A 14117-nucleotide genomic window follows, 5' to 3' on the forward strand; every position below is an offset into this window, starting at 1 on the left:
ATTAGATGAAGGTGTCGACAACCTGCAAAAGAAAAAAAAAAGACCAAAATTAATAACTGATACGAATATTCCTTCTCATCATACAAAATTTATGGTGTTAATGTTTGTTAATGTCAAGCCCTAGTTTTAAAGCGCCTTAGCCACTTTTGCATGGTGAAACAGCACAGGTGAAATTCAGGACAAGGAGGCATAACATTACATTACATTCAGAGTCAACCAAGTCACAATTCAACGCTAAAATGTATTTTTGTTTATGAAGTCAATTGTCTGTCATAAGGGGAAAACACACAATGACTGTGTTGCATGTAACAGTCTGTAAATCTGTTGCAGACAATTTATTTTATTAATTTCATCAGTGCAGTGTGTGTTAACGACGCAGGCAGAGACAACAGGGGGTAACAGAGAGGCAGGCCGGTACAGAGACAGACACACACAAGTACACCGACCAGCAAAATAAACATGGCCGACAGACAGAACGTGACATGTTCAAAGACATTCAAAATGCTTTTCATTTATTTGTAAATTAATGTATTCACAGACAGTTTTATTTTTGCAAAACATTTTTATGAGTTTAAAAATCTTTATTCGTGAAAGGTATTTTACATTTATAGATTACAAATTTACACACGGATTGTTGATCTTTTCACACAATTAATATTGAGATAAATCATTCAACATGAAAGGGAAATAAAAGTATCACACTTAAAACCTATATGCAGCCTGCTTTTGATCACCTTATGTCTAGATTTTATTAAATATCTGACCATTTTATAATGTAACGTCCAGTACGACAGGCAGAAAATTTGAGACTTTTTCCCCCCACAGTAATCTGACAAATATTGAGCTATATACGTAGCTGGCTAATTAGATCAGTTCTCTCCACAGCTCTGGGATCAGCTGGTCATCGTAGTAATATGAAAGTCATGGTGACAGGACAGAATGTCTTGACATTTGCGTTTTATTATGTGTTTATAACAATATGATGATATAACAAAAGCTGTCTTGAGTGTTGCCATTCAAAACACGTGGTAACTTAATATTTCTTTCTTCATCTAAAACACAGAGACACAGAGGAGACTGGTTTTCATCAAGGGCTCCACTTTCAGATTTTGGTTCACCGGAAACACAAAACAAGAGAAACACACAAATCTACAGCCGTGGGTCGTCTTGTCTGTTCATTTTAAGAAGTAGACTAATTTATTGTTTATTACCTTATTTTCTTTGAAGAGAGATTTCAGATTTTTTAATAAAGGTGGCATCAGTTACTCACTGGTTATAAATAAATTGATAACCAGTGGGCAGTGTGGGAAACAGGTTACTTATTAGCATTTAAATTAGATATTTGGACTAGTCACAAAAATATAAGGGATACATTTTGTGTTGTATGTGCTGGATCATATGTAATCCAGCCAGCTCGAAGAGGTCTCAGTGTTTATGTGCAAAAATAGTCTATAACCCAGATCTGCACAATACAAGGTTGTAAAGAAAGAGCAAGTTTAGAAGGTACAAACAGACAAGATCGTCTGGGAAGCAAAGATACAATGAGTTACTGCAAACAATGAAATGAAAAGGCCATAATGAAATTATGTAACATAAAACTAATCCTGATTACAATGGTCTGAAAGAGAACAAGTCCATACACAAGGGCTTCTCTGCTTATATACAGTAAATAAATATGGTAAAGAGAAAGCAATATCCACCTCTGCAGCTCTGGTGTGTCGCTCTGCTGAAAAGGGTCATTGTTAGTGTAAAAATAGGGGTGCAGCCATGGGAAATGGAATAATGACACAGGAGAAAGGTCAGCGATGAGGATAAAAGGCAGAGAGGCAGCAGAGGCATCCTCAACACACCTGCTGATCCTGAAACAGGTGAGTCTGCTTTGGGATTGTTTCCTGAAACATCCTGATATTATTACTTTATTTAATTAAACTGTGTTTAAGAGTGATATCTTTTAGAGAAATCCAGTATGTGTCAGACAGTTTCTAACTTTTTTGCTCCTGTGTTTTGGCAAGCTGCACTTCATCTCCACCATCACCATGAAGTCACTCAGTGTGTCTATCGCACTCTGCACCCTTCTGAGCCTGAGCCGAGCCAGCCCTGTCTTTTACACCACCAACAAGACAGAGAGCCTCTGCGAAAGCATGTCTCAGCAAAGCAATATCGATGTCGGAAGGTTCGTCCCGCAGTGCGACGACAATGGGAACTTCCTTCCGCAGCAGTGCTGGGCGTCGACCGGGTACTGCTGGTGCGTCAATGTCATCACCGGAGTAGAGATACCGAACACTAGGACACCACCGGGTAGCACACCTTTTACCTGTGGTGAGTGATGAGGTGTATGTGTGTGTCGCATTTAGATGTTTGTTGTAGTTTTCTGAACAAGATTATGAATGCAGCACTTTCCGTGTACTTTATGGGCAACGGATTTTCGTTTTGAAGTGAAAACAACAACAATCAAAAAACGGCTTGTTTCCCAATTATCATTAGTAAATAGGGAAAGGAAAGACATGATAAAAACCCAATGCATCCATCCATCGTCAACCGCTTATCCCGCCTACAGGGTCCCAGGGGGCTGGAGCCAATCCCAGTTTACATTGGGTGAGAGGTTGCCTGGATTGGTCCATCGCAGGGCCACACATAGACAGACAACCACTCACCAAATAACGTAGCCTGCATGTCTTTGGTGGGAGGAAGCCGGAGCACCCGAAGAGAGCCCATGCGGACACGGGGAGAACATGCAAACTCCACACAGAAACTGAACCCTCGACCTTCTTGCTATGAGGCAACTGTGCTAACCACTGCACCACCACGCTGCCCGAAGCCCAATGCAAAATTGAGGACTATGACTATAGCCTACACTCCTATTTGAATTTCCGATTTCCATCTATAAACACATCAAAGAAACTCGGATACGAGATTGTTGTTTGTTTTCCGTTTTTTAATATCAAAACGAGAAACGGTTTGTTTCCCGTTTTTCGTTTACCTATTTAGCCTACTAATGGTAATTGGGAAACGAGCCATTTTTCGTTCTTTTTTTCGTTTCAAAACGAAAACCCTTTGGCCACAAAGTACACAGACCCAGCACTTTGACTTGTAATGGAATATAATTAATTGTGTGGTACTTTTTCTACTTTTACCTACTTATAAAAGCTCAACACACAAATGATCTTTGTCCAACCAAGCGGGAAGCTTCCTGTCAGCAACTGATGCAACTGAACACGGAAGTCCCTTGAACCTGCTTTCTATCGAACAGCCAGTAGGGGGCGACTCTTCTGGTTGCAAAAAAAAAGTCCGGCTACTTCTCATCTGAATTATTACCTCACTGAAAACTTTCCTGATGAGTTTATGGTCTCAATCGCCAGTTTTAAGACTTCTTCAATACAATATGATGTTCATTTAGTAAATTATGGTCCCATTTAAAGAAAAATAGACAATAAAGCAGAGTATACTTCAGGGAGGGATTATCTGTAATTGACAAGTCGTTACCATGGCAACCTGTCAGTCAGTATAGAGTGACTTGTACCCACGGCACTGTGTAAATATAACCAGCGCCGTTGAAAAAGCGTATTTGTTGAGTTGGCTGTTCGACTGTTGTTTGCTAGACAAAGTTATCAGCCCTGTTAAAATGACAGTTAATGTGAATTACAGATGCACCTAGCTAAGCAAGCTAGCTAGCTCCACACATGGCCATTTGCTCCACCGTCTCATCCAAATATGGTCACGTGCTGCTGGTTGCAAAAAATCAACATGGCGGCAGCCTATCGGCCAAACTCATGGCTTCAAATCAGCAGTCCACAAACCAAGGGATGACGTCACGATGACTACGTCCACTTCTTTAATACAGTCTATGTGTCCAACTGAGGTTACTTATTGTGTTGAAAGCATAGTTCTTGTTTATACAAAGGCCTCTGCAAGCGTGAGAGGGAGCACAGCTACAACACTATCGGAGGGTTTGTCCCGAAGTGTGATGGTAACGGGAATTTCCTCCCGCAGCAGTGCTCAGGGTCGACCGGGTACTGCTGGTGCGTCAATGTCTTTACTGGAGTGGAAATACCGAACACTAGGACACCACCTGGGACCCCACCTGTAAACTGTGGTGAGTTATGACGTGTGGTGTAATTAGTTATGTGAAGGTGACGTAGACGTCCCAGGGGGCTTTTGTAAAACGCATGTTTATAAAGATACACTGACCTGGTAATTTTGCCTATTGCCAGAAACGATATCTTGTTGTGTCACATTTACATGTTTGCTGTAGTTTTCTATGAAGACATGAAGATTTTGTTGAATATGCATTATTACAAATGAAACAATCCAACAGGATATAAAGTATTAAATTGATGGCCACTTCAACCAGCTACAGCAATAAAATGCTTTAACGCATTAGTAACAATGATCCATTTTAAGGTTTTTAGGTGTCTTTCTGTCATCAATCATTTAATACTTAAAAGTAGATTTTTGCTGCTAATACTTTCATATGTAAGTAAAATTATGAATGCAGGACTTTTACTTGTAAACAAGTATTTTGTATAGTGTGGTATCGCTTGATCAGCAGATAGAAAGAAAAATAATCATAGCCCGACATAAATGAACACACAGCTGATGGAGATGGTTGTGGAGAGCATCGTCTTGCTCCTGAATCTTCCATAGTTGTGAAACTGACTTCTGGTTACTGTAAAAGTTGTAGCATTTGATTCACATTCACATTTTTGTATTCATCAAACTCAACTAAGTTTTTCCTTTCTATTGTCACCCATCTGTATATACACTATTTGAAATAATACACTTTATTTATTATTTCAATGTTTTGTACAGGTAGGGCTGCAAAATGTTTGCCAAAATGATAGTAATGTATTGCATAAATAATGACATCACAATGATTTTTTCAGAATTATTACCACAAGAGTTTATCTAAACTTAAGCAAATTTTAAATGGAGTTTGGTGCCATCTGGTGGAAGTGTGAAGAATGGGACTGTAGTAACAATGCACAGCATCATCGCAATTTAACAGGGATTGTTTGTTTTTTCTACAAATAATTATGCTTCAGCCACATAAATAGGGCATTATTTATTATTTATTTACATTATAATTAGAAGTTTAGCTTCAAATGTACAAACCTTTAAATCAACATTAGAAATTAAATTAGGCAAATACAATGTTCACACAGTTTAATAAATACTGCTGGATCAAAATGGTGATTTGAGTCACTTAAAGGTCACTAAAATAGTTTTTGTGTAGACCCTGAAATCCACTGCTCCAAGGCAGGGCTCTATGTGACCATTTCACTCACATATGTCCCTAAAAACAGATAAAATACGGAAAATATGATGGACAAGATCACTTCTATCACCCCCGCCCACCCCTGCTGCTAATCGATCATAGAAAACATAGTTCGACTAGCCACCTGGAGCACAGGGAGAAATCCTGTTGGGCCAGTGTCTCCGTTGGGCCTCTTGAGCTGCCCGTTATGCAAAAACTGTGAAAATAGGGTCAAGACAAGCAGCTTTTGGGTTTGGCTAGCTGGACATTATGGAGGTTTGGGAAGACTGGTGGTAAAAAAGTTTTTATCTAACGTGTTACTTTATGAACCACGACCGGGCAGGCCAAAATAACCCTTTCAATATTGAGGAGTGATACAAGCTCAGTACTTAGCATGATCCTCATTGTTTTGTTGAAATCTGATCGGCTCAATGGCGCCGTTCAAAGGAGTTTACTCTCCAGGTTTGTGTGACACGTGCGACAGAGACGGTGAATTTGGCAAAGAAAAAGAAATGGTACACAAAGTACAAAAAGAGGCAGCGAAATGTGGCAAATTTATTTATTATTTATACAAACAACAGTTGTGTTGTCAAACAAAAACAACATCCTTCTATAGGCGAGGAATCTGTGTTTGTCTGTATGTCTATTAGCTGTTCAGCTCAGTGGAGGTGATGAAGAGAGACACGATGGTGACAGTCATGTTGATGAGGATGGAGAGAAGGACGACGAGGAGGAACACCGAGGAGAAAGAGAAGAAGGTACAGGGGCAGTGTGCAGTAATTATTTATTAATAAACTCTTACTTGATACTTGAACACTTTTCACTGTGTAGAGCCCTGCGCCGAGGGCTGGTCACGCTTTGGAAGACGGTGTTTCGTCTTCATCAACAGCCGGAAGACGTGGCTTGAAGCTGAGGTAAGGAATGATGGAGGTCAGGCAGTTGGTTTTCCCTGGCTGCACCAAGTTGGAACCACACTTTTGCCTAGTCTCAAGGCATTTTTCTTTGCAAATGCCTAGACCAGGCAAAATCAGTTTTAATTCTCCGCCCCTGCAGTCACCTGCAGCTCACGTTAGACTATCAAGTCGACGAAAGTCAGCCGCCGGCATCTCAAACGCACCTAATGTTAAGTCCTCTAGCATCCCCTAGAATCTGCAATGTGCATTTCACAAAATGAAAGTGTTGTGACAGAGCAAGTGACATGAATTAGCTGCTCATACTCTTTGTCTTGTCACCAACAGAGTTACTGCCTGTTTGAAGACGCCAACCTGGCATCAATCCACAGCTATGAGGAGAATCACTTCATCCAATCTTTGACCAGAGCAGATTCTTTCGTCTTCCCTGAAACCTGGATTGGTGGCTTTGATGCCATACACGTATGGAAATCTTTTGGTTTAGTCGATATCATTAGCTTACCCTGTACACTTCTAGATTCTCTTACTGCATTTTTTAATATACCCAAATCCCAAAATTTTCTCCCAACTCAACTGTCAGCTAGAGACCAACTAATATTGGTTGATCTGATAACAACATTGATATTTGAGAATTATTATTTTCTGAAAATTAAAAAAACAAGTTATTGTAAACCTAAAAACTACAAAATAAAAATCAAGTAATTTGCAAGTGTTGGAACAAAATAAAGTAGTGCACCTTCAAAGTATTAATGGGTGATCATAATCATAAGCTAAATCATTCTACTAATTACTGATGTATGTATATCATTGCGTCTTTCTATCCATAGGACTCTCATTGGTTGTGGAGTGACGGTTCCAAGTTTAACTACCAAGACTGGAACAAGGAGGATAAAGAGGAGGAAAATGAACACTGTCTCAAGATGAATGACGGATGTAATAAATTACACACATACACACACAAACTTTTAATTTTCAACCTATTTCACTATTTCAACCCTGGAAAATATCAACCTAACTCCAAGTGTTGTAAAATAAGTTTGGATTGGCTTTCACGTGGTAATAATAATCTATGAGAATATACTTTGTTTTCCAAACTTAAGAAACAACTGAGCCAGTCACATTCTTTGTGGGAGGTAATCAACAAGCTGCTCTGATTTCTAAATCACGGATCATAACTTCTACCACAGCACAAATTAAACATCTCAATTAGCTCATTCTTTTCTAATAGAGGTGAAAATATCATACAGTATTAGTAGTCACAACCTGCGAGAAACTTGCTTTACCGGTTAGCGGATGGCGTTTAGCTATGATCATAAGCTCTGTCCAAAGCCACCTATTTTGTTTCATGTTGTCGTCTGTTAAATACCTGTTAAAGAAAACACTAGAAACATAAAAAAAAAAACATCTCAAACTGGGAGCACGATTGCTAATGGTTCTAGTGGACAGAATCACCCAGTCTTATTTGGAAAAAGGCAAGTAATGAACAATTAGACTGGAACCAGAATTAATCAAAGGCAAAATAAAGCATCTCAAAAAGTGGTTTTGTGTTGCTTTATGCTAACTGCTACCTGGCAACAAAAAGGCAACAGCAAGTCAAATAGTCATTCAGTCAGAAGATTAATAAACCTGTGTAGAGTGTGATCTAAGGACCAGCTACACGTAACGGTAACAGCTAGGTGGTGCAGTGAGGAAATCTCACCTTCTGATGCCTTAAGAGATGCGCTAGCAACAGAAACTAGTGCCCATGGGTTTTAGCCTCCATGTTAGCCCGTCTGCCTCCCATGCCCTAGGTCGCAAGTTGTGCATTACTATCTTCGGGGCTGATTATGTACATTTTCTTTGTAGTTGCAGCTTGAAATTCTTGAAATCAAGTGTTTGTGTCTTTTTTCCATATTGCAGATGAGTTGAAGTGGGAACCTGAGTCTTGCAATGATACTCTCCCTTTTGTTTGTACCAAGAAGATCTGAACCCAGACTTGACAGTCAAAAACATCTGACAAAGTCCTCAGTCCTACACGCGCTGGATCCAACAGTTCTCTCCCTGCTTTCTTTCCTTGACTTTGTTATATATTATACAAGCATTGCTTTTAGTTTTGAGTTTTGTTTTGTTTGCAAAGATATGTCAATCCTAGATATGCTTCAAGTCTAGTCAATCCACCTGCAACGAATTGTTCCAGATCTTTCCATCTTTCACTCTGATTCTGGGCCAACCAGTCTTGTGCCACTTGTGTCATATCTGGGTCAGCATATTATCTCTTCTTCCACTATGCTGCAAGAATTTGAATTCTAATATCAATAAAACAATCCACATCTGATTTCTTTTCATTAAATAATTGAAAATGCTGTGAACTGTAAAGGTTTGTGTCACAAAATAAGGAATTTATAAATTTCACTGTGTATAGAGATTGTAATTGCATAAAATGCTATAAATGAAAACAAAAACATAAACGTACAGAGCCTGTCAGGGGGGAAAGTGTTTGATATGTGTGCCTATTCAATACTATGTGTGCAGAAATTATTTTTTACCAATACAAAATATCTGAGAAAATACCTCACATAAAAATTGCATCTATGCCTACTGATTATGCACTATAGCAGCTAAAAAAAAAAGAAAAGGAGTCCAAAAAATCAGAAAGGTGTTTGAGTCAGCATCTGCTTTCTTTTAGGAAACAACAAACCTTTTCATTCTGTTGAACATGTAAGATAACATTACTGCAAATCATGTTAAACATATTGTGATTTTGAGTTTTAGTTGGCTCAAGTTGGGAGGCGCACTTTACCATCAAAGGCCTAGTAATACACCCACAGTACAGCACAAGCAACTAGGAGATAAAAATAAATTGCATTAGTCAGTGATTATCATGTATCAATAATAATAAAGTATCTCTGAAGATGCTTTATTATTATTGATGCATGCACTTTATGCATGCACCTGCTATCCCTAAGCTTGACCCTTAGCTTCCTTTGTGTTGCAGCAATGTAGCAAATGGTGGTGTTTCATACGGACGCTGAAGGGTACCTTTAGTGTCAAATAATTACGCTTTATCGCGCTGTCTGAAAGCGTATGTCATGATGCACTGAGATGAGAACGAGTTGCACCTGCATGTGTGTGTGTGTTTGCCTGATTGCACCATGGTTTCACCTGTTCTGCTCCCGCCCTGCTTGTTTAACTGTTTCACTGTAAATCCATAAATCATAATAATTTCATAAAAACATATACAAGTATACATTACCAGACTTTTGCTAGAATTATAGCTAGCTGTCCCTCTGAAACTTGAACTTCCCCATTCCCCTTCAATTCACACATAATGTTTCACAATAGGTGGTGCTTGGATCAACATATCTCTTTGTTATAACCTATAATTAACTCCACTAAGCTCACAAAATTTAGAATGGCTGTGCAAGGCTAATTTCTTTCTCACATTCATGGAAGTCTGTGTTGTGGGCACTGGTTGGTGTGGCTGTGGTCCTTGTATTATTCACTGCAAACAACAGATCAAGACAGCATCAGCATTTAAATACCAAAATGTATATATAAGTGATTTGCACTTTGAAACTGGGGGGCACCAAATCGCAAAAAAACAACATGTCTTACATAATGTTGCTTTAATCATTTTAAGCTTACTGCATCTAAATACTCGATCCAAAGATTTGCCCACAATATAGATGCTGCCAAACCCAGCGCACAACCCTACCATTAACCCAGCACAGATATTTAATGTTAACTAGCTAGTTAGCTACTTGGGGGACACTGAAGGCAGAGTCAAGCAAGAACACTTGTTCAAAACATTACTGAAGTCCAAATTAAGAATTGTGGTTGTGCATTTAAACTAATAATAATATAGGTAATAAGAGCGAAAGACGATAGGAAACATGGTCTCTTTGTAATTTACCCTTGGCAAATTTAGTGAATTTTTTACTGATGCATATATGCAGACATGCACGTGGTACAAATTGTTCAATTTCAGTGATTCACACAGTGGCATTCACACAGTGGCAGTCCAACTTCAGCTAGGCTTGCCTATTTCTTGTTAAATTGAGGGTATCATTAACAGTATTATATTTTAACAGTTAAGATTCTCTTCAAAGCACAGTTTTTACATGTGCACGTCTACATGTCATAAAAAGTCACTCAGTAGAGGCATTAAAAAGAAACAGCAGTAAGCAGGTTTGCAGATTATGGTGGTCAGTTTAAGTTGCATTTCTGTTGGTTTTCTCTGCTCCCATCTGAGTAACAAAGTGACACACATGGAGAATGGTAAACAAAATTTACTCTACTTGAAAATTCAACTTTCAGGTACCGTGTAAAGTTGTAGCAGGCTATTTAAATACTTTTTAGTTTTCAACATAGTTTTGTTTGATGAAAATAGCTTTTGGATGTTCATATTTTCAACTGCAATTGAATGCAAAATTTACTCACATTTGCTGGAATGATTGATTCTGGCCTGAGATGGTGTGGTGTTTCCTCCACTGGGAAATATAGTGAAAGAAAGATGAATCAGTTGCCACAGGTAAAGAACGTAAGAGGAAGATAGAATTAATTCTGTATGTCTACTCACATTCGTCATCCTCTCTCATTAATTAGGTAGGTGTTATGATGCACCTTCTTTCAGAGCACACTGCAGATAAAAGTAACAGGAATTGTGGTGTGACATTAAGGAAGCCCATTGGAAATGCTTCTAATTTTTAAGAGCAGTATGTCTGTGAAGATTCTCAGACATCCAGGCCATATCTATCCAAAGAAGGTTAACGTCTAGGGAAGGAAGGAAGAAGTCCTTTGGATGATGGACGAAATTTCTTCTAGTATCTTCAGCCAAGTCCAGTTTCACTTGACATTAACCTTCTTTGGATAAGAGCAGTATCTGTGATTGGTTATGAATTAATGGCACTATGCCATTACACTTTTACCCACTAGTACTGACCTTGCTATACACGGGTCATGTACCATTGCATAGCGAGACACCCCTCTGCTAGACCTTTATCCTTGACTCCCAGAGGATCCGGACAGGCAGAGCTCTGGGAAGTGTGATTAAAAAGTTCTTATCAGCAAACTTCCCAGGCTCTATACAAAAAAATTACCTTCATTCCATCAATGTCTATGTGTTGGTTTCTGATCGTCCCAAGTTATACATCCATCCATCGTCAACTGCTTATCCTGCGTACAGGGTTGTGGGGGGCTGGAGCCAATCCCTGCTAACATTGGGCGAGAGGCGGCGTACACCCTGGACAGGTCGCCAGTCCATCACAGGGCCACTAGGTTATACATTGATAAACACAAACACAATTTCCTTTATCAAGTGCAGTATTGATTCATTTTACACCTACATGAAATTGCAAAAAATAAACTAAAGATAATCACCATTTGTACTAGGACACTTTTCCTTTAATTGGCCACCAATCTGTACATTCACTTTACAGCAGGAAACAAACCATCAAAGGAACAGCATGGAGCAAAAATTAAAACCCAGGAAGTGCAAGCCTTTACTGCACACATAAACCCTGGTGGACAGTAACATTAAGTTCACATGCGAGGATGTCAGCAGGAACATTGGAGTATACAGGAAACTTCCACACACAGACCGATACATCCTCTTTGACTATCACCATCCTCTGTAACATATGATAGGGGTCATCAGAACCCTGCACCACTGAGCTAACAACATACCAACCAGCCTCACAGCAACAAGGTCATGGGTTCAAACCCCTTTTTGTGTGCATGTTCTCCCCGTGTCTGCATGTGTGTCTTCTGGATGTTCCGGTTTCCCCCGCCATCAAAACCATGTTAGGTTCTTTAGTCAGTGCCATTGACCAGTGACATTGTGGCTGCCCATTGCTCCCACGGGTGATTGGTTAAATGTAGAGAATGACTTTCACTACATGTATGTGTAGGTGACAATAAAGTACCTTTACCTTAGAAACCCAAACTGGACCATTGAGAAAAACACCAACACTACAGGGGATAAGGAAAATTATTTGGCCATTTGGTCTCATGTGACAATGTCAACAACGGTCATTCAGGCTTAGCTTAATTTGTCTCCAACGACGTCGTCACAACAGCCAGGAAGGCTAACGAACAGAGGTGGTTACGCAAGTAACGTTACTTAACCTTACATGACCTTTTTCCTAAACCTAACCATGCGTTTTGGTGCCATAGCCTAACTAAACTGCGACATTTCATGTTAACCACATGCCATTTCTCAACGTTAACCACTAGTTTTATTTTGAGCATAATGAAGTTAAGAAATTATTGTGCAGCAATGTATCTGAACATTTAATTAAATTAGTGAAAAACTGTAAAAACCTGAACAAAACCTGCTACCAACACAACAAAAACACTGCAAAGTAACCTCGGTTGAGATGAGGTGACAACTATGTTGCAAAAATGTAGTGTCGTCCAAGAATAGTGGTGGAAGAAGTATTGAGATCTTTTACTCATTTTTATATTTCCTACTTGTTATAAGTGCTAACACTGAATCATTATTGCAGAGACATTCCAAGACATTATTTTCTGTTTGTACCTTCTGGTTTGAGGTTACCCGTAACTGTAGGTTCAAAAAGAAAATCTAATGTCTAATAAAACATAGACCATGACACATCAAAATATTATTTGTTTGAACAGATTTACAATCCGTGTTTAAATGTGTAATTTAGAATAAAACAATGGATGGAATTTGCACATTTTCTATTTTGTTTAAATTTGTTGTTTTATTTGTGGAAGGTTTTTTTTATTTTACACAGATTACACATTTATGCACTGATTGTCTGTTTACACACATGATTTTTAGATAAATCTCCATATATTATCATCCATCACATACATCAAATGTGTCTAAAAGTATCACATTTTAAACATTTTATGCAGCCTGCTTGTGATCACCTTGCACCTGCATTTTTAGCAAACATCTGACTGTATAATATAATCAAGCTGGCAGAAACACTTAATTTTAGTAATAAAAAACATTGACCTAATTAGATCAGTTCTCCCCACAGCTCTGGGATCAGCTGGTTATCTGATTGCTATGAGAGTGACATAAAACATAAATGTCAAGACATTCTGTCCTGACATTTATGTTTTATGTATTTATAACAATGAGATGATATAACTGTCTTGAGCAAGGACATTCAAAACACACGGTAATATAATATTTCTTTCTTCATACAAAAAAGTCACAGAGGATACTGGACTACAGCCCTGGGTTAGCAAGAGGGCTGTTGACTTTTGTTGTGACCTAAATATGTTTTTTCCTTAAAGACATAATTCAGATTTTTTGTACAAGGTTTAATCAGTTATTCACTGGTTGTCATACTTAATTAATTGATAACCAGTGGGCAGTGTGGGAAACAGGCTACTTATTAGGTTAAGAGTGATATCTGGACGAGACAGAAAAAAGTAAGAGATTCATTTTGTGTTGTATGTGCTGGATGATATATAATCCAGCCAGTTCAAAGTGGTCTCAGTGTTTTATGTGCAAAAATTGTCTGTAACCCAGATTTGCACAATACAAGGTCGGAAAGTTAGAGCAGCTTTAGAAAGTATAAGCAGACATGATCGTCTGGGAAGCAAAGATACATGAGACACTGAACAATTAAATGAAAAGGCAGATAAAGAAATTATGTAACATAAAACTCATCATGATTACAATAGCCAGAAAGAGAACAAGTCTATACACAAGGGCTTCTCTGCTGATATACAGTAAATAAATAAGGTAAAGAGAAAGCAATATCCACCTCTGCAGCTCTGCTGGGTCACTCTTATGAAAAGGGCCATTGTTAGTGTAAAATTAGAGGTGCAGCCGTGGGAAATGGAATAATGACGCAGGAGAAAAGGTCAGTGATGAGGATTTAAGGCGGACAGGCAGCAGAGACATCCTCAACACACCTGCTGATCCTGAAACAAGTGAGTCTACTTGGGATTGTTCCCTGAAAATTATTGTAGTCATTACTTTATTTAAT

At 38.7% G+C, this 14117-nt stretch overlaps 1 protein-coding gene across 1 annotated transcript; it reads left to right on the top strand.

Moving 5' to 3' along the window:
- The first annotated feature begins 1805 nt into the window (after positions 1-1805).
- LOC119911960 (aggrecan core protein-like) lies at positions 1806-8507 on the top strand. Its single transcript, XM_038730933.1, has 9 exons — positions 1806-1868; positions 2013-2319; positions 2558-2595; positions 3880-4093; positions 5905-6012; positions 6086-6168; positions 6493-6627; positions 6993-7098; positions 8065-8507. The coding sequence occupies exons 1-9, from the start codon at positions 1806-1808 to the stop codon at positions 8130-8132; spliced, it is 1122 nt and encodes a 373-aa protein (XP_038586861.1). The 3' UTR covers positions 8133-8507.
- Positions 8508-14117: the final 5610 nt, after the last annotated feature.

This window comes from Micropterus salmoides, unplaced genomic scaffold (genome assembly GCF_014851395.1).
Source record: "Micropterus salmoides isolate LMB-PRFRI ecotype aquatic unplaced genomic scaffold, ASM1485139v1 Ms_hic_scaffold_2, whole genome shotgun sequence".
Classification (NCBI taxonomy): domain Eukaryota; kingdom Metazoa; phylum Chordata; class Actinopteri; order Centrarchiformes; family Centrarchidae; genus Micropterus; species Micropterus salmoides.